This window comes from Pan paniscus, chromosome 6 (genome assembly GCF_029289425.2).
Source record: "Pan paniscus chromosome 6, NHGRI_mPanPan1-v2.0_pri, whole genome shotgun sequence".
NCBI lineage: Eukaryota > Metazoa > Chordata > Mammalia > Primates > Hominidae > Pan > Pan paniscus.
This window is the reverse complement of record NC_073255.2, coordinates 195,562,353-195,580,770: the sequence shown is the minus strand read 5'-3', so window position 1 is coordinate 195,580,770 and position 18,418 is coordinate 195,562,353. Positions and strand designations below refer to the sequence as shown.

General features: G+C 50.4%; 1 protein-coding gene across 1 annotated transcript in view; it reads left to right on the top strand.

The window, feature by feature from the left end:
- Positions 1-18,418, top strand: part of VIPR2 (vasoactive intestinal peptide receptor 2) — a 118,298-nt gene that overhangs the window by 72,660 nt on the left and 27,220 nt on the right. Inside the window, exon 5 of the mRNA XM_034951833.3 lies at positions 15,177-15,274. Coding sequence (XP_034807724.1) covers positions 15,177-15,274 — 98 coding nt within the window. The remainder of the gene's footprint in view (positions 1-15,176; positions 15,275-18,418) is intronic.

Here is an 18,418-nt window from a genome sequence, read left to right as displayed (position 1 = left end):
GATGCAATATATTGTACTAATTGCAAGCATGTGTCATCTTTGCATCCTGGGGAAAATCTACTTGATTGAGGTGTGTGTATTTAGTATACTCCTAAATTGATCTTCTTTTATCCTTGATATTTTGAGATTTTTCCTTTTGTATTTATAAGTGAAATTAGTCTGTAGTTATTACTATTTGTTTCAGTATATTGTCTGCTTTTGACATCAGACTTATGCTAGCTTTAAAAATAAGATGTTGTGCTTTTTCTTTATTTGTTACTATGTTCTGGAACAATTTTTATATCCTAGGAATAATGTGTACCTTAGAAGATGAAAAGAACTCACCTGTGAAAACTCCTGGGTTCACTAACATTTTTACAACTTATATTTCACAGACTTTAAAAAAATAGCTCTTCTGGTTATTGGTGTTTTTAGGTTTTCCTTAAATCTGTTCTGGAAATGTTTACAGCCCCAGAATGTTACCATTTCGTTGAAGCTTTGACTTTGTTAGCACAGAGCTGTGCATCACACTTTAATTAAAATGTGTAAAATAATGTTCCTCATTATTTTTCTTGTTTTGATATTTCATAAATTTATCTACTCTATTAGGCTATACCAAAAAAGTGGGTTATTGTAAATCTGACCATTTTTTAAAACTTACTCTCCTTAATAAATATTTCCTGAGTATTCCTGTGTGCCAACCACTGTTCTGGGCATTTTGGATATACATCAATAATTACAAAACCAAGGCCCAGGGCCTCATGGGCCTGTCGTCCAGGAAGGAGGTAACTTTCTGTGTCTTTCGTTTTTGTGCTCTTATTATTATAATTTCTTTCTTCTTGCTTTCCTTGACTTGTTTTATCATTTTTCTGGCTTTTTTAGTTGAATACTTTATTTTCTTATTAAGAAAGGTATTTAAGGCTCTAATTATGCCACTGACCATAGTTTTGACAATGTTTTGAAATGTTACCATTTTCTCTTTTTCAGATGTTTCCTGTTTTTCTAGTTTTAATTTTATTTTTTGAGTTTATTTGGAAAATAAGTTGACTGTTAATTTTCTTGCTCTTTAAAATTTTATAGTCATAAGTGTCATTCTGTAAGCTTTAGAGACATGGGACTCTGGATTTTGTTGCTAGTCTAGCGATGTGTGTTTTCTTACCTGCCAGTACCATCGTGCCTTCATCCAGCAGGTGCTGCAGGGTTCCTGGCCTAGAGACATGGGACTCTGGATTTTGTTGCTAGTCTAGCGATGTGTGTTTTCTTACCTGCCAGTACCATCGTGCCTTCATCCAGCAGGTGCTGCAGGGTTCCCGGCCATGCTGTGTGCAGTGTGACTGCACTTTTCATGGCTCCTTTGTATATTATGAATTCTAGTTTACCAGAAGTCTCCTCTGGATCTAAAGTTAAAGAGAAAACTCTTTGCACCTGTTCTCCTGTGAACAGTCTTTCTGATATGGACGGGTTCACTCATTACCGCTGAATTGAACTCCTGTTGTGGACAAGGAGGGGGCCTGGGCCTTGGGATGAGGCTGGTGGGGTTGTGGGTCCGAGCTCCAGGCACAACTGAGGAACCATGAAGAACAGAACGCGATGCCCATGGAAAAGCCAGTGCCAGGGAGATGCTCAGAGCCAAGATTCTCTCTGAAGGCCCCAAATGGGGACAGGCACTCTCTGAGGGGTCCAAGGCCAAGGGTCTGCCTGGGGACCCAGGAGGAAGGAAGCCAAGATGGGAGGCTGAGCCGGGGAAGGTTCTGGAGTCCAGAGGGAGAGGCCTCCTAGGAAGAGACCCTCTGTGCAGTTCTTGAAACTGCTGAGCTGGCTTGGCCACCTCTAATGAAGATAAACTTCACCTCACAGTGAAGATGGAAAAGTGTGCACAGTTCCTCATGACCATGTTCTAAACATTGGTGCTTATTACAGGAGGTTGAATGAATGTCTGTCAACCCAGAAAAACCCTGGAAGTTGCTCGACCCACCTCCTGCAACACAGTAGCCTGGTGGTTTTCTTGTGAGTTGCCTCATGTTTTTAAAAACTGACTACAGGAAGGATTTCTTGCCGGTAATGACCTGCGTGGTGAAGCCACAGTCAGCCAGTCTGTGGGCGTGCCGTTTCGTGTGCTGCTGGGCCACGCTGCTGAGGTTCTGATGGGACCTTCCCACCTGCGTGTGCTTCAGCACTCACCGCACAGTCTGCTTTGCTTCCCCAAGGCCTTAATGGAGGCATTTTTGCAAGAAACCAAATAAGCCTTCTTAAATGCTTGAAAGCACGGGATGTGTAAAATCAAAACCAGCTTTAAGCAAACTAATATAATTTGAAATGTAGCCCTTTCTATTCTTCTAGTGAAGACAAACACAAATTTTAATTCATATTCATCTCACTTTCTAGCTCATTTATTGTCTTCTGGGACAGTTCCCAAAACAGACTTCCTGTGGTGAAGTACAGGCCGAGTGACTTGTGGGGCCCTTCTGTCAGTAACAGCCGTGCTTCCCACAACGCCTGAAGTGCTGTCTGCATCCTATTAAGCCTCCATGAATGTCCTGGATAGAATGAGTTAAACTAACCAAGGATACCAAACACATTCAGCAAGAAACACAAATCTTACATGAGAAACTGGGCATAAACAACTCCCACCACAAATCATCCCAAAACGCTAAATAAAACATAACAATAATCCTTTAAAATGTGTAGCTGGGATTTCAAGAAAGTAAGAAAATCTAAAAAAAAAAAAGAGCTGAGAACCAGAGTGACCGCAGTGGCAGCACCGGGCCCTGGGGTGTGTGCGGAATCCTCCGTGCGGCCCTGGATGCAGGGGCAGCTGCTTGGAATCTGACCCCGGGACAGCAGGAAAAATTGCCTTATATGCCTTTGCTTTCCACAAAGAAGATTTTTAAAGTCCTTCCCAGGAATCTCACGATGAATATGCCCTCCTAAAGGGCAAGTTCCTTTTTACCCTCGGTACAGAAGCCCTGAGCTGAGACTTTGGCGTCGGCTGTTGCTGAGTGGGCAGCCCTGGGGCGTACCGGGCAGAGCAAACAGGTTCTGTCTGGAGGGAAATGTCCACCAGGCCTCACAAAATTCCCATGGGTAAACTCCAAACATCAGCTCACATTCTGGGTTGACAAACTACAGAAGGAAAAAGCACCATGAACAAGAATCAGCCAATGACAGACAGTAAAATTACACCCAATCTTCAGCTCAGGAAATCATCAGGCACCAAAAGGAAATAAATGCATTTAAAATGTTTTTTAAAACGGGGAACTGGGGGTGAAAGTGTGAACCAGAAACAAGATACTCTAAAAAGTATGGGTTAGATGAGTTTCCCTTATTTGGGGGGAAAAATGGAGCAGATGCATTAAACAGCATATTAGACACGATGCAAAGAGGGTTCTGGACCAGGAAGGATCTGTACAAAGAAACCAGCCCAGGTGCAGGCAGAGAGAGGGACAGAAAACAACAGGGTTGGAGACCAGGATTGACCAAGGCCAGTCACAGGCTTAGTAGAGGTTTTCCAGAGTTTTTGTGAGGCTCCAATCCTCAGATTCAAAAAGCCTGAAGACCCTAAATACAGTGAATAAAAGGAAATATCTGGCCAGACAATTGTGGTGGGTCTGGAAAGTTCTGGAGACAAGAGATGGATTCCGCACACGTGAGGAGGAGTGCAGCAGGTGCATTGTTGTCCGGGGCCTACAGCCGTTCGTTCCCAGGAGTGCATACCCGGCCAGACTGCACGTGGGTTCCAGAAAGCAGGGACTGGCAGGGTCCCCAGCCAGCAACCCTCACTCGGAGCGCCTGGAGAAGGTAGTTCAGGGGAAACTGGACACAGGAGGAAGAACTGACAGGAAGAAAAAGTGAGCAGGGAGAAAGGCCCCCATGAGCCCTGAGCACAGTCGCTGAGGCGGTAGTGAAACTGGAGACAGGTGGAGTGGACACCGCACAGCCAGGAGCCTGTGGGGAGATGGAAGCCCTGTGAGGAGTACCTGCAGATTAAGGCTGCCCAGTGAGGTACCGGAACCAGAACGGTTCACGCGGCTCAGTGAAGCCTAAGGCCATGGTACTGCACAGCCCAGAGACAGGGGCCTGCCGGCACCCACTGAGATTTTATTCCCTTGCAGTTCTCTTTCTGCTGTTTGTTAGTAGCTGCGTGTCTTCCTTATATTGTTTTCTATCTGATCTATGTGATCTATGTGATCTATCTATGTGATCTATCTGATCACAAGATAATTGGTGAAGAGCGGCCATTCCACTCTGGTCCCCGTGGGAATGTCTCAGAAAGGAAATTGGAAAGGAGACAGTGGCCTCAGTCACAGCTGTGGAGACGCCTTCAGGACCCTCCTCAGACCCTGCCTTCTTTCTGAGGCCGTGCTGTTGCACCCGCCGTCCAGAAGCGCCACTCCTACAACAAACGTCACAGCAGCGAACAGCAGGATCTGCTTTCTCCCTCACACTCAGGCCTGCCCTGGCCCCGGCAGGCTTTGTCGTGGGTGCCAGGGCTGTCTGCGCTGACTTCAGAATTGAACAAAAGAACAGACAACCCACTTCTAAACACACACACTGTGGAACACAGAAGGCTGGCCGTGTGGGAACCCTCTTCGTGCATTGAGCCCTCGCTGTTGGCTAATTAGAAATGGGTCACGGCTGCTGACGGTGTTCTAGGGGAAAGAGCGCTGGGTTTGAGGTCAGGTGGTGTTGCCATTAATGCTGAGTGTGCTTGATTCCTCTGACAGATTTTAATTAGTTCTATTCCCCTTAAAGGAAAAACATGTGAAAAGAGAGGGGCTGTTTTTTTAAAAGGCCTTGAGTCCCAAAGGCAAGAACCCTGGGGCTGGGCTGACTCTCCCCTCACGGAAGTGAGGACCTGCTGCTTTGGGTCTTAGCACACTGTCTACACACTGTTGGGGCAGGGTTAGTAATACTCGTATCTAAGGCCAGGTTCTAGGACGTGCTTGATATTTTCAGTAAACACACCACTGGCCTCAGTGTTTTTAAATTTCTGAGCCAGTTGCTGTTCACTTCTGGAGTTGGGTATGGGCAACTCCCCTGCGGTTAGCATGCAGGAGCCGCAGCCTGGATTGCTCAAGAAGGACCTCTGCAGAGAGGGGCTAGCGGCCCCCGCAGCACCTGCCCTTCCTGCCCTGACAGTGGCTCTGCCCAACCACAAACCATTGCAAGTGACAGCAGCAAAGTACCTGCTTCCTTCAGGCAAGCCCAAGTGATAGCCTTGAACCTATGAGATTATCTTTCACCCTTCTCCTTGGCCTTGACAGGATCTTGGTTCCGGGGAAAGAACTTGAAGGTCTTTCAAATCCTTCTTTCCAACATCAGTGCTGGAATTAACTTCTGCTGTGACCGAGCCGCTCCCTGGAATTGCAGCTGTTAGTTTAGGCCCTTTCTGATCATGAACACTTCCTGCTGGATTATTCTTTCTTTCTAGTAGGAAATCATGGTGTTTTTAGAATCCTGTAATGATCAGAGCTATTGTACATTCTTCAGATTTAATATACCCACATTGAGCGGAGTATTTTCTTGTTGCGAGGAAATCTGAAAGCATTGAGCTCATGGGATGAGTGTAGCTTCCAGGTGTCAGGCCGGCGCCAGCTCCTCATGCACGCTGGGTTCTGGGCCGTTGGTGGAAAGGTTAGTGCTGTTCAAATAGATCATGCTTTATAAGTTCTGGGCATTGCCCATGGACCTGCCCCCACACACCTGGAATCCAGAGCTCTGTGTTGGGAATAAATCCTATAGCTGCACAACAGAGGTGATGACTTTCAAATGGGTCAGAGCATCCGCTTGGCTGCCCTTTATGTGAGACTGGAAAATACACACATGCAAATGTTGATTAACAGAGTGAAGGTGGTTGTGTGGGTGAATGGTGGTCGTGTGGTCTCTGTGCCAACAGAACTGTCTACGCTGATGGGAACGTTCTTTATCTGCTTTGTCCAGTGGGGCAGCCACTGGCCACATGTGGCCTTGAGCACCAAAATATGGCTGGCGCAACTGAGTCACTGGCGTGTCAATTTTATGTAAGTTTAATTAACTTCGATCTCAGTATCCGCACATGGCAGGCACGTGCTGGAGAGCGCCAGTGCCCACTCACAGGAGAGTTCCATTCAGTGTGGATCTTGGTTTTCCTACTGAGGTTTAACAAGGCAAAAAAAATCCCCCTTCTAAAACTGTATTAATACGTTAGTTTCCCAGATCAAAATTGATGTCAACCTTGATTACCTGAACTATTTGAGGAGTTATACTAACAAATTTAGTTTTCTTGCTAAGTATTTATCAGTATTGTCTTTCTAAAATGTGTTAGCCCACCACTGAGGCTTTGTAAGTAGTAATGAGCATAGGGAAACTTGCTTTGAAATATCATCACTGAGCTCTAGTTCTTGCACCACAAAGATGCAGGGAGTGGAAGCAATTCAGACAAATCTGCTTGGTCCACCAAGCCATCCCAGAGCAGAGGCTGTCCAACTAGGCCAAGTGGCCTCCCAGAATGCCATGGAAGGGTTCAGGAGCAATTATCCTGGAATCCACGGGATGGTGCCCTGAATGCCACAGAATGCTGCAGGAGCAGGCATCCTGGAATCCCACAGATGGTGCGGGAACAGGCATCCTGGAATCCCATGGACGCTGTAGGAGCAGGCATCCTGGAATCCCACGGACAGTGTGGGAGCAGGCATCCTGGAATCCCACAGATGGTGCGGGAACAGGCATCCTGGAATCCCATGGACGCTGCAGGAGCAGGCATCCTGGTATCCCACAGACGGTGTGGAAGCAGGCATCCTGCAATTCCATGGATGGTGCAGGATCAGGCATCCTGCAATCCCATGGACGGTGCAGGAGCAGGCATCCTGGAATCCCACGGACAGTGAAGGAACAGGCATCCTGGAATCCCACGGACGGTGTGGAAGCAGGCATCCTGCAATTCCATGGATGGTGCAGGATCAGGCATCCTGCAATCCCATGGACGGTGCGGGAGCAGGCATCCTGGAATCCCACGGACAGTGCGGGAGCAGGCATCCTGGAATCCCATGGACAACGTGGGATCAGGCATCCTGGAATCCCATGGACAACGTGGGATCAGGCATCGTGGAATCCCATGGACAACGTGGGATCAGGCATCCTGGAATCCCATGGACAACGTGGGATCAGGCATCGTGGAATCCCATGGACAGTGCGGGAGCAGGCATCCTGGAATCCCATGGACAGTGTGGGATCAGGCATCCTGGAATCCCATGGACAACGTGGGATCAGGCGTCCTGGAATCCCATGGACAGTGCGGGAGCAGGCATCCTGGAATCCCATGGACAGTGTGGGAGCAGGCATCCTGGAATCCCATGGACAACGTGGGATCAGGCATCCTGGAATCCCATGGACAACGTGGGATCAGGCATCCTGGAATCCCATGGACAGTGCGGGAGCAGGCATCCTGGAATCCCATGGACAGTGCAGGAGCAGGCCCCTAAAGGAAAACCTGCCCCAGCAGCCCTCTTTTAATCTCTAACACATGTTGGGTTAAATGAATTTGCTTCACCTGCGTTTTCTGTCTCAGGGGAGGTCAAACCTCACAGCTCTGTGCTCTCTGTGGCTTCTTTCATTCCCTAAACCCAATGTGTGGGTCAGCCCTGAGCACTCTGTAGTGGACACTGTGGTCGAGAACGTAACCACAGGTGGGCCAGGGGCCACAGAGAAACCAGGGTACTTTCTTGGCAGAGGGTTTCTGAGATGGGAGGAGCAAAGCACTTTCAATAACTGTGTCCCTGATGTCTTCTCGTTTCCTGTGCGATCTCAAGTTCTAAAACCTTAGTGTTGAAAAATTTTCCTGGTCAATCTGATGGTCTTTTTGTGGGGATTTGAGTTCATAAAAAATGTTATTGTACATGCAAGGAACAGTGTGTCGATTCAGGGTTCAAACAGGACACTGCTGGCACACGCCAAGGATAAAACTGAAAAGAGCTTAAACGCAGAGAATCCTTACAGAGGTCTGGGCAGTCACGGAGCCCTGCGAGAACTGTGCAGCCTCCACTCTCCAGCCACGGGAAGCCGGAACCCTGGCCAGAGGGGCAGGGAAGGGACCCGAGACACCAGGGCTTGACGTATTTGAGCAGCCACGGAGGGCCAGAGCCTGGGGTGGCCGCCCTCCTGCCCCCTTCTCCTGCGGGTTCCTCCTGTAGCAGCCACTGCAGGGGAGGGGAGGGAGGGAGATGGGCGGGCAGAGGGAACAGCAGCATGACGCTGTCCAAGGCTTTCTAAATCCAGGGGTTGAGATCCTAGAACAACTCAGAAACACAGACACATCCAGACACTTCTCTCTCAGCTCTCAGATCTTCCACTCCCCAGGGATCAAGCCTTTAGGAGAGCGAAGAAAGCCTTAGTTCAGGAGGAATCGTGTGGGGTTCCAACACCGTGTTGTGATTTCCGCCCTCCTAGCTTTCAGAGAGCGGTGCAGTGGGCCCGCCATGGCTCCAAGTCCCACGGAGTTCCCACCGCCTGCTTCTGGAAGGTGGGCAGGTTCTCGGTAGAGGTGGCGATGCAGAGTCTACGTGGGGAACATCAGGCCCCTGCAAAGCTGAGACAGGAGCTTCCTCCACACCTCATCAAAGCCTGTCTTGCCAGGCATGGAACCCCGGGCCTCTAGGCGAGGCCTCTGCAGGGACTGAAGGAGGGAGGGTCGGTGCCCCAGCACACAGCTGTGCACAGGCAGCCCCGGGGCCATGTGGTGCCAGAGCTGGGGTGAAGGCCGGGCCAGCAGAGGGCCCTGGATGCGCCTCAGGACTGGACGCTGACCTGGCAGGACTCAGTCAGCACCGACTGCTCGGCCTCGAGAGGGCAGCCTGGCCGGCCTCTGTGCCACTGCACCCAGGACCCAAACCCAGGCCCTGTACTCCTGCTGCTGACAACCTCGAAGCCCCGCCCGACAGCGGGTGGCTGCTGCCACCTTCAGCCCAGCACCCAGCTCGCCGCCCCGACTTGAGACCACAGTTCTGGTCTCGTCCATTTTCACCCTGCCATCATCCTCACTCACAACGAACCCAGACACTGCTGACTCAGGAGCCGCCAGTTCCACTCCGTCTCCATCCCTTCCTGCATCTCTCCCCGCCACGGTCCCGTCCCGGAGGGTTCTGCACAGAGGGGCAGCCGGGGGTCCTCTGTGGACCCGCTCGAGCCCACGGGGCCCAGGTGCAGGGTCGCCTCAGCCAGGCCCCAGTGGCTCCGGGGCAGGGGACCCGGGCTCCCGTGAAATGCGGGAAGAAGGAGCCCTCCTGGTCCGGCGCGTGGGGCCGCCCCTCTCCCACCCCAGCAGCCGCATCGCCTCCTTTCTGCTCCCTCCGCGCCCACCCACGCCGGGCGCGGCTTCCCCATCCAGAATCACATGAGAGGCGTTTTTGTCATTGAATTTCTTGGTGAACGCCCCGGGCCTCAGTGCTGCCTGAGCCTGAGGAAGTCTCAGGGGACGCCTCTGGCCTAGACCTTCCTCTTGAACCCCAGCCCGGTGTGAGCACCGGGTGCTCCACGACCCCCGGACCCCGCCAGGCCCCCCAGATCCAACCAGGACCCCACACATCCTGCCAGGAACCCCAGATCCCCCCAGGACCCCCAGACCCCACCAGGACCCCCGGACCCCACCAGGACCCCCAGACCCCACCAGGACCCCCGGACCCCACCAGGACCCCCAGACCCCACCAGGCCCCCCAGACCCCACCTGGACCCCCAGACCCCACCAGGCCCCCCAGATCCCACCTGGACTCCCAGACCCTGCCAGGCCCCCCAGATCCAACCAGGATCCCACATCCTGCCAGGAACCCCAGATCCCCCCAGGACCCCCAGACCCCACCAGGACCCCCGGACCCCACCAGGACCCCCAGACCCCACCAGGAACCCCGGACCCCACCAGGCCCCCCAGACCCCGCCAGTCCCCCAGATCCCGCCAGGCCCTCCGACCCGCCAGGAACCCCAGATCCCCCCAAGACCCCCGGACCCCACTGAGAGGTGACAGCATGCTGGCAGCCCTCGCTCGCTCTTGGCGCCTCCTCCGCCTCGGTGCCCACTCTGGCCGCGCTTGAGGAGCGCTTCAGCCCGCCGCTGCACTGTGGGAGCCGGTTTCTGGGATGGCCAAGGCCAGAGCCGGCTCCCTCAGCTTGCAGGGAGGTGTGGAGGGAGAGGCGCGGGCGGGAACCGGGGCTGTGCGCGGCCCTTGCGGGCCAGCGCAAGTTCCGGGTGGGCGTGGGCTCGGCAGGTCCCGCACTTGGAGCGGCAGGCCGGCACTGCCGGCCCCGGGCAGTGAGGGGCTTAGCACGCGGGCCAGCAGCTGTGGAGGGTGCACCGGGTTCCCCCAGCAGTGCCGGCCCGCCAGCAGTGTGCTCGAATTCTCGCGGGGCCTCAGGGGCCTCCCCGCAGGGCAGGGCTCGGGACCTGCAGCCCACCATGCCCAAGTCTCCCCCGACCCTGCCGTGGACTCCTGCACCTCCCTTACAAGTGCCTCCCCCTGCTCCGCGGCACCCGGTCCCATGGACCACCCAAGGGCTGCGGGCACACAGCACGAAACTGGGGGCAGCTCTGCCTGCCGCCTGGTGCAGGATACACTAGGTGAAGCCAGCTGGGCTCCTGAGTCTAGTGGGGACGTAGGGAACCTTTATGTCTAGCTAAGAGATTGTAAATACACCAATCAACACCCTGTATCTAGCTCAAGGTTGGTAAATGCACCAATCAGTGTTCTGTGTCTAGCTAATCTAGTGGGGACTTGGAGAACTTTTGTGTCTGGCTCAGGGATTGTAAACGCACCAATCAGTACCCTGTCAAAACGGACCAATCAGCTCTCAGTAAAACAGACCAATCAGCTCTCTGTAAAATGGACCAATCAGTAGGATGTGGGTGGGGCCAGATAAGGGAATAAAAGCAGGCAGCCGGAGCCTGTGGAGACAACTCGCTGGGTCTCCTTATAGGCTGTGGCAATGGTGTTCTTTTGCCCTTTGTAATAAATCTTGCTGCAGTAAGTCTTGCTGCTGCTTGTTCTTGGGGTCAGCACTGCTCTTATGAGCTGTAATACTCACCGGGAAGGTCTGCGGCTTCACTCCTAAAACCAGCGAGAGCACGAACCCACCGGGAGGAATAAGTAACTCTGGGCGGGAGGAATGAACAACTCCAGAGACGGGCCGCCTTAAGAGCTGTAACACTCACGGTGAAAGTCTGCAGCTTCACTCTTGAAGCCAGCAAGACAGCGAATCCACCAGAAGGAACAAACTCTAAACATGTCCGAACATCAGAAGGAAGAAACTGGGGACACATCACCTCTAAGAACTGTAACACTCACTGTGAGGGTCCGTGTCTTAGTTCTTGAATTCAAGTCAGTGAGACCAAAAACCCACCAATTCCGAACACCCCGCCAGGACCCCCAGACCCGATCCCGAGGCTGGCGCTGCTCTCTCACCTCCGGGCCGCTGTGGCTGACTTGCCGGGGCTCAGGCTGAAGCCTTCGGGGTGTCCTTGCCCTGTTTTTCTCCCATCTTCGTCGGGAAGGCCCGCGGGTCCCCCATCAAGTCACTGTTGGGATCCGGCCAGTTCTCGTCTGCTTCACACCCGCCGGCGCCCCATGGCCACACCGCCGCCGGAGGACCCCCCACCTCGCCCTCTGCAGGGCCCTCAGGACGGGGCTCCCCTAGAGGCTTCAGGCTTTCCGCCCTCCCGCCATCGACTCCAGACGGGGCCGCCGCTCCCCTCCCACCGGGATCCCAGAGCGGCAGGCTTGTCCCGCTAGCAGTGCGTCCGAGCCGGCCTGGCTTCCCCGCACAGCCGCGCACCGAGCTTGATCCCGGTACTCCGCCGCGGCTCGCCCTCCCGCTGAGTGTGAGATCCAGAAAGCCGTCTTTCCTGTCTGTCGGCTTCTCCCACTTTCTCAACCCTGGTGGGCGCCCAGTAAATACTTGTTGAATGAGTAAGGGTGGAATATGGATTATTTTTCACTTTTTTTCTTTTTTTTTTAACTTTTTTTTTTTGCGACAGGTCCTCGCTCTGTCACCCCGGCTGGAGAGCAGTGGTGTGATCACAGCTTAGGCAGCCTCCACCTTCCTGGCACAGGTGATCCTCCTACCTCAGTCTCCCCAGTAGCTGAGGACCACAGGCACGCACAGCCACACCCGGCTAATTATTTTTCTATTTTTTTTTATGGAGACGGGGGTGTCACTCTGTTGCCCAGGCTGGTCTCAAATTCCTGGGACCAAGCAGTCCTCCCACCTCGGCTTCCCAAAGTGCTGGGATTTTGCAGGTGTGAGCCACCAAGCCCAGCCTTTTTTTTTTTTTTTTCCAACTTTTATTTTAGATTCAGGGGGCACATGTGCAGGCTTGTTACCTGGATATATTTCATGATGATAAGTTTGGGGTCTGACTGATCCCGCCACCCAGCTACAGAGCATAGTACCCAACAGTTTTTCAACCCTTGCCCCTCCGTTTCTCCCTCCATTTCTCCTCCCTGAGTACCCAGTGTTTTGCTCCCACTTACGAGAACACGTGGTATTTGGTTTTCTGTTTCTGTGCTAATTGGCTTAGGATGATGGCCTCCAGCTGCCTCCATGGTGCTTCAAATGACGTGATTTCAGTCTTTGTGGCTGCGTAATATTCCATGCTCTATATGTACCACATGTTCTTTATCTAGTCCACCTTTGATGGAGACGTTTTGATTCCATGTCTTTGCTTTGTGAGTAGGGCTGTTGATGGGCATGTCTTTTTGGTAGAATGATTTCTGTGCCTTTGGGTTTATACCCAGTAATGGTATTGCCAGGTTGAATGGTAGTTCTAAGTTCTTTGAGAAATCAGCAAACTGCTTTCCACCACAAAGTGAAGGTGGTGGTTACGTGATGTGAGGGTGGCTGTTAGGTGAGGTGAGGGTGGGTTAGGTAAGGTGCAGGCTGTGGTTAGTTGAAGTGAATATAGGTTAGATGAGTTCAGAGTGGTGGTTAGGTGAAGTGAGGTTAGTGGTTAGGTGAGGTGAAGGTGGGTTCCATGAGGTGAGGGTGGTGGGTAAGTGAAGGGAGTATGTGTTGGATGAGGTGAGGGTGGTGGCTAGATAAAGTGAGTAAAGTGGTTAGGTGGAGATGAAGGTGGTTGTTAGATGATGTGAGGGTGGCAGTTAGGTGAGGTAAGAGTTATGGATAAGTGAGGTGAATATGGTGGGTAAGTGAAGTGAGTATGGGTTAGATGAATTGAGAGTGGTGGTTAGGTGAGAAGAGTGGTTAGGTGAAGTGAAGTTGATAGGTGAAGTGAGACGGTGGTTAGGTGAAGGAGATGGTTAGATGAATTGAGAATGGTGGTTGGATGAGGGGAGGGTCATGGTTAGGTGAAGGAGATGGTTAGATGAATTGAGAATGGTGGTTGGATGAGGGGAGGGTCATGGTTAGGTGAAGTATGGGTTAGATGAGGCTTGAGGTGAGGGTGGTGGTTGGGTGAAGTGATGGTGAGGTGAGTGGGGGTGGTTAGGTGAAGTGAGTACAGATTAGATAAGTTGAGAGTGGTGATTAGGTGAGGTGAAGGTAGTGGTTAGGTGAGTGAAGGTGGTGATTAGGTGAGGTGAGGGTGGTGATTAGGTGAGGTGAGGTTAGTGGTTAGGTGAGGTGAGGTTAGTGGTTAGGTGAGTGAAGGTGGTGATTAGGTGAGGTGAAGGTAGTGGTTAGGTGAGGTGAGGGTGGTGGTTAGGTGAGGTGAGGGTGGTGGTTAGGTGAGGTGAAGATGGGTTCCGTGAGGTGAGGGTGGTGGGTAAGCGAAGTGAGTATGGGTTAGATGAATTGAGAGTGGTGGTTAGGTGAGAAGAGTGGTTAGGTGAAGTGAAGTTGATAGGTGAAGTGAGACGGTGGTTAGGTGAAGGAGATGGTTAGATGAGTTGAGAATGGAGGTTAGATGAGGTGAGGGTCATGGTTAGGTGGAGTATGGGTTAGATGAGACTTGTGGTTAGGTGAGGTGAGGGTGGTAGTTGGGTGAAGTGATGTGATGGTGAGGTGAGGGTGGTAGTTAGGTGAAGTGAGTATGGGTTAGGTAAGTTGAGAGTGGTGGTTAGGTGAGGTGAGGGTGGTGGTTAATGACATATTCTCATGAGTGGAGTCAGGAAGGATGAGGAATAGCAAGGAGGAGGGATCTGGCCAGGACTACTCTGTGCTCTTCTCTGAGCTGTCCTAAGTAAGCAGGGCCGAGGTTCCCAAGAAGAGATTCCTGCAATGCAAAGTAAATGGGTTAATATGTTCTAAATTATTAAACAGTAAAGTTATAATTAAGAGCCAAACTAATAAACAAGAGCATAACTTTCTGAGTTTTGCCTTAAATTTTGTATTGTAAAATAACAGTGAGGTTTGGTTGTACTTATACGGACTTAGGGCCTCTTGGCAAGAATAAAATTCATCACATAAGCACACGTGGGTTGTTTCCCTCTTTATTTTATAGGAATTAGCTTTATCAAGAAAATGCAGACCAGGAAGCGGCCTTTGGGAGTGGCGAGTGATGATGATGCCCTGCAGGTGTTGCTGGTTTTTATCGCAACAGGCACTGGTTTTCCTTCTAGAGGACCCAGTTCTTTTTGTGTAGGATTCCCTGTTGTCATAGAACTCCCTGTGATTCTGCCACCATGATGATCATGAAGCCCTCCTGTACCTGATGATTTTGTGGAGATTAAAAGTATCAAGCCATGAACCTTGCTAAACCAAGAAATGTTAAGGAAATAAAATTCCCAAGATACTGCAGCTCAGCAGCTGGCTCTGGCTTAGGCAAGTACCTCTGTCTGGAACACCTCACCCTGTGCCTGTAGGTAATAGTGTTTAACATACTCAGACCTGTGTGTCCACCTGAGCTCATCCAGGAGTGTCAGAAAGCTGGATGTGCTGCCTCGGAGACAGACTGAGCTCTCTTTCTGAACTTAGCTCAGCGCTTCCTTCCTTTGCTTTCCCTGATGGTGGCGGGTCGTGTTCCTTCCAGACAGAGGTGCTTTACAGGAACCATCCAAAGTCATTCATGATGAATTATAAGAAAAAAGTGGAGGTTCCGAATCGTCGGTGTCATTTTTTGGTTCAAAATGGAGGTGGAATTATAAAGCGAGACTATCTCGTGCCTTCCAGGCAGGCAAGAGTCCTTCATGGCCAGAGCACAGGGCTGGATCCTGGAACCATTCCTGTTGTCTGGTGTTGCTGGTCACCCTCAGCTTACAGATCTGTTTTCTTTCTTTGTAGATCACGTTTTATATTCTGGTGAAGGCCATTTATACCCTGGGCTACAGTGTCTCTCTGATGTCTCTTGCAACAGGAAGCATAATTCTGTGCCTCTTCAGGTAAGGAGCAGAAATTAGTAATTCTGCAAAGAATACAAGACAAGCAAAGCTTCCATTTAGGCCTTCTAGGCGCCACCCAGCCTGGAGCCCTCTGTGTGCTAAGCCAATAAGACTCCCGTGGAGAATGCTGCCATGAAATATGATGTTAACATTTACATTTTTATTTAAATACTCTGCATTTATTATATAAAGAGATAATGCTGACCTTGGATAGGAATTCAGCTCAGCTATCATTTATTAAATACTTAGCCATTATGCAAATGCATGGAAAATACAGAAAAAATATGATCTCACCCTTGCCATCCAGAAGCTCCTGTGTTTTGGCTGTAGGTGCTCTATTAGAGAGATGCTACGATGTGTTTAAGAGCATGAAGGTGGAGTCAGGCTGTCTGGGTTCAAATCCTGGGTCAGTCTCTTAGCAGCTGTGTGACCTTGGACAAAGTACTTAACTTGTCTGTGCTTCTGTAATGTGTGGAGACTAAGAAGCCCCCTTCAGAGGGCTGTTGTGAGAACTTGATGTGTCGGTAGATGTGAAGGGCTTAGCATGGCACGTGAGGTTGTGATGAGGGCTTATTAAATGCTGCCCACTCTTCCCTGGCAGTGAGGTGAGATGGCCCCTGCACACCTGCATCTTTAGTGGGTCTCTTGGTAACTAATGATGACATAGTACAGATGATTTGACGAATCAAATCATTGTTCATTTGGGTTGGGGGTAGAGGTTTTGGTCCCAGAACAGCAGTTTCTCTATAGGAAGAGCTCTGGTGAATTAGGATTAAATCTGTCTTACGTATCATTAGCGCTAAATAAAATGGAGGCTATTCAGCTTATTCTGTGTATCAATCACTACGTATTTGATTTCTCTTTGCTAAAATGTAATCGAAATGTTTGCCAGTATGTCAGATAAAAATCAATGATAAAACAAATGGAATATTTCTAGACCCTAACAACAGCCCGTTAGGAGATCCATACTTGGAAGTGTAAAATAAACCAGTTGGGAGTGGTTGAGAATCCAGCTAAGAAACCCAGCAAATGGAATTGAGCTATGCTTTTTATTGTTCAGGCATCTCAACTATGGTTGGTAATTCTCAGAAAGAATAAGTCTACCTTTGATACAGGGCTGCACTTTGAAAAGTGAGGAAGGCCTATCATATTCTAGTTATTTTTAAAATCTGGTACAATATTAATATTTGTTCTATTATACTCTATATTTTATGGAGTATAATATTTTACTATATATGTTTACATTTTTAAGTTGCTAAAGAGAAAGAGGAAAACTTTAAGGAAGTAAGCTGACCCAGGGAAATTGAATCTGAAAATTTTATCTTATTTTCCTATATTGAACAATCCCTATTTTTTACACACATCCGTTTCCTTCACATATGTACAGCATGACATATTTAACTAGGCAACCCAAGAGCATCAGGAATTATCCCGCCTATGAACACTGATCTTTTAGGGCACAGAACACACCCCTCCATCCGTAGGCATCGTTCGTCACCTGCCTGTGGCACTTCTGAGCTGAAAAAAGTGCATGTCTGTGTTGGATGTCATTCTGCTGGTGACCACATAGTGTCCAGAGCTGGTGTGCAGCTCTAGGCTTGGGGCTTATCCCACGTCCTTCTGTCAGAAGCACGGTCCAGTGCCACTTCCTGAGAGCTGTGAGAGTCTGTCAATTCTAAAGTCCGAATTATAAAAATAACGTGCTCCATTGTCTCAGTAATTATACCCAGGAAGCAGAATGCTTTGCGGGCATTGAACATTTCTTCTCCAAAATAGCCCGAGAAGCCAAGAAAGCCTTCAGTAGCCATGTTCTTATTTTATACACGGGAAATGGAGCTACTTGCTTCTTAGAACACATCCCAAAGTGCAGCGTTGACGCTCACAACAAATACAGGACCAGCTTTGTAGGGGAGTCATCCTATGGTGACAGCTGCCCCTGTGACCCAGGGACTGACAGAGACAGCTCCAGTCCATGCCCGTCCAGCAGGGTCCACAGCACAGTTGCTCCTCAAACAACACGGGTTTGAACTGCAAGGTCCACTTCTCTGAGAATGTTTTTCAATGCGGTCAGCCCTCTGTATTGATGGATACCACAGATCAGAAATACGGCCTATTCTCAGGATGAGAAGCCTGCGGATACAGAGGACCAGCTTCATATATCCACGGGTCCTGAAGGGCCAAATGTGGGACTTGCACATTCATGGACTTTGGCATGGGGTAAGGGGGGCAAGACTGGGGGAGGGGGATTGGACCCAATCCCCTGTGGATACCAAGGGACAGCTGTAACTGCTAATATGCACTGTGTCAAGTACTTTACAGATGTTAACATCATCAGGTAAGTACTGCCACTGACCCAGTTTCTCCAGGTGGAGAGTGCAGCCCCAGGAAGGTCACTGGACATTGCAGGGTTGCTGAGCTGGTGCACGCAGAGCCCTGATTTCAACCCAGGCTCTCATCACTGCAGCCTGCACCTCTGTCACTGTCAGATGGACGTGGCCTCCAAAATCCTTTCCCACCATTGCTAATGAGCAGACTCTGGTCGCCCTTTCCGGAAGCCACACTTTCTACTACCTCCATTGCCCATTGGCAGATCCATACGTGGAAGTGAAAATTTAAAACGAGCAGTGAGTAATGAAGAATATCACTGAGAAACCCAGCAAACATGTATTTGGATGGCTTGCTAACTGGACCAAAAGCATGCTCATCTCTGAGCAATGGCTGTGAGTGCCAACCCCACTCCACAGAAACACATGGGGTGGGAGAGAGAGGAAGGAGAAAAAATAAGAGAGGGAAAAAGGTGATTTGGAGAGATGAACGCAGCCAAGGAGAGAATCAGTGGGAAGCAAAACGGCACCGGTGGGGGACATTTGCCTTCTGAGGAAGGGGTGTTGAGGAGAAGCCAGAGGGAGCGGCACTGGTGTGTGAGCCTGGTGCAGTGGCCACACAGCTTTGGAATTGCTCCCAAGACACTGAGAAAATTCAGAGCATATTTACAATTCTTTGCTTACCAAGGCTCTGTGGCAGTGTTACATATGCTAAAATAAACGTTTGCTAATGCAGTATATGTTCAGAATGCATGTTTACCAGGCGAACACAGCACCAGATCAAGATGTGGGATACAACTCTCACCAGGGACCCTGCAGC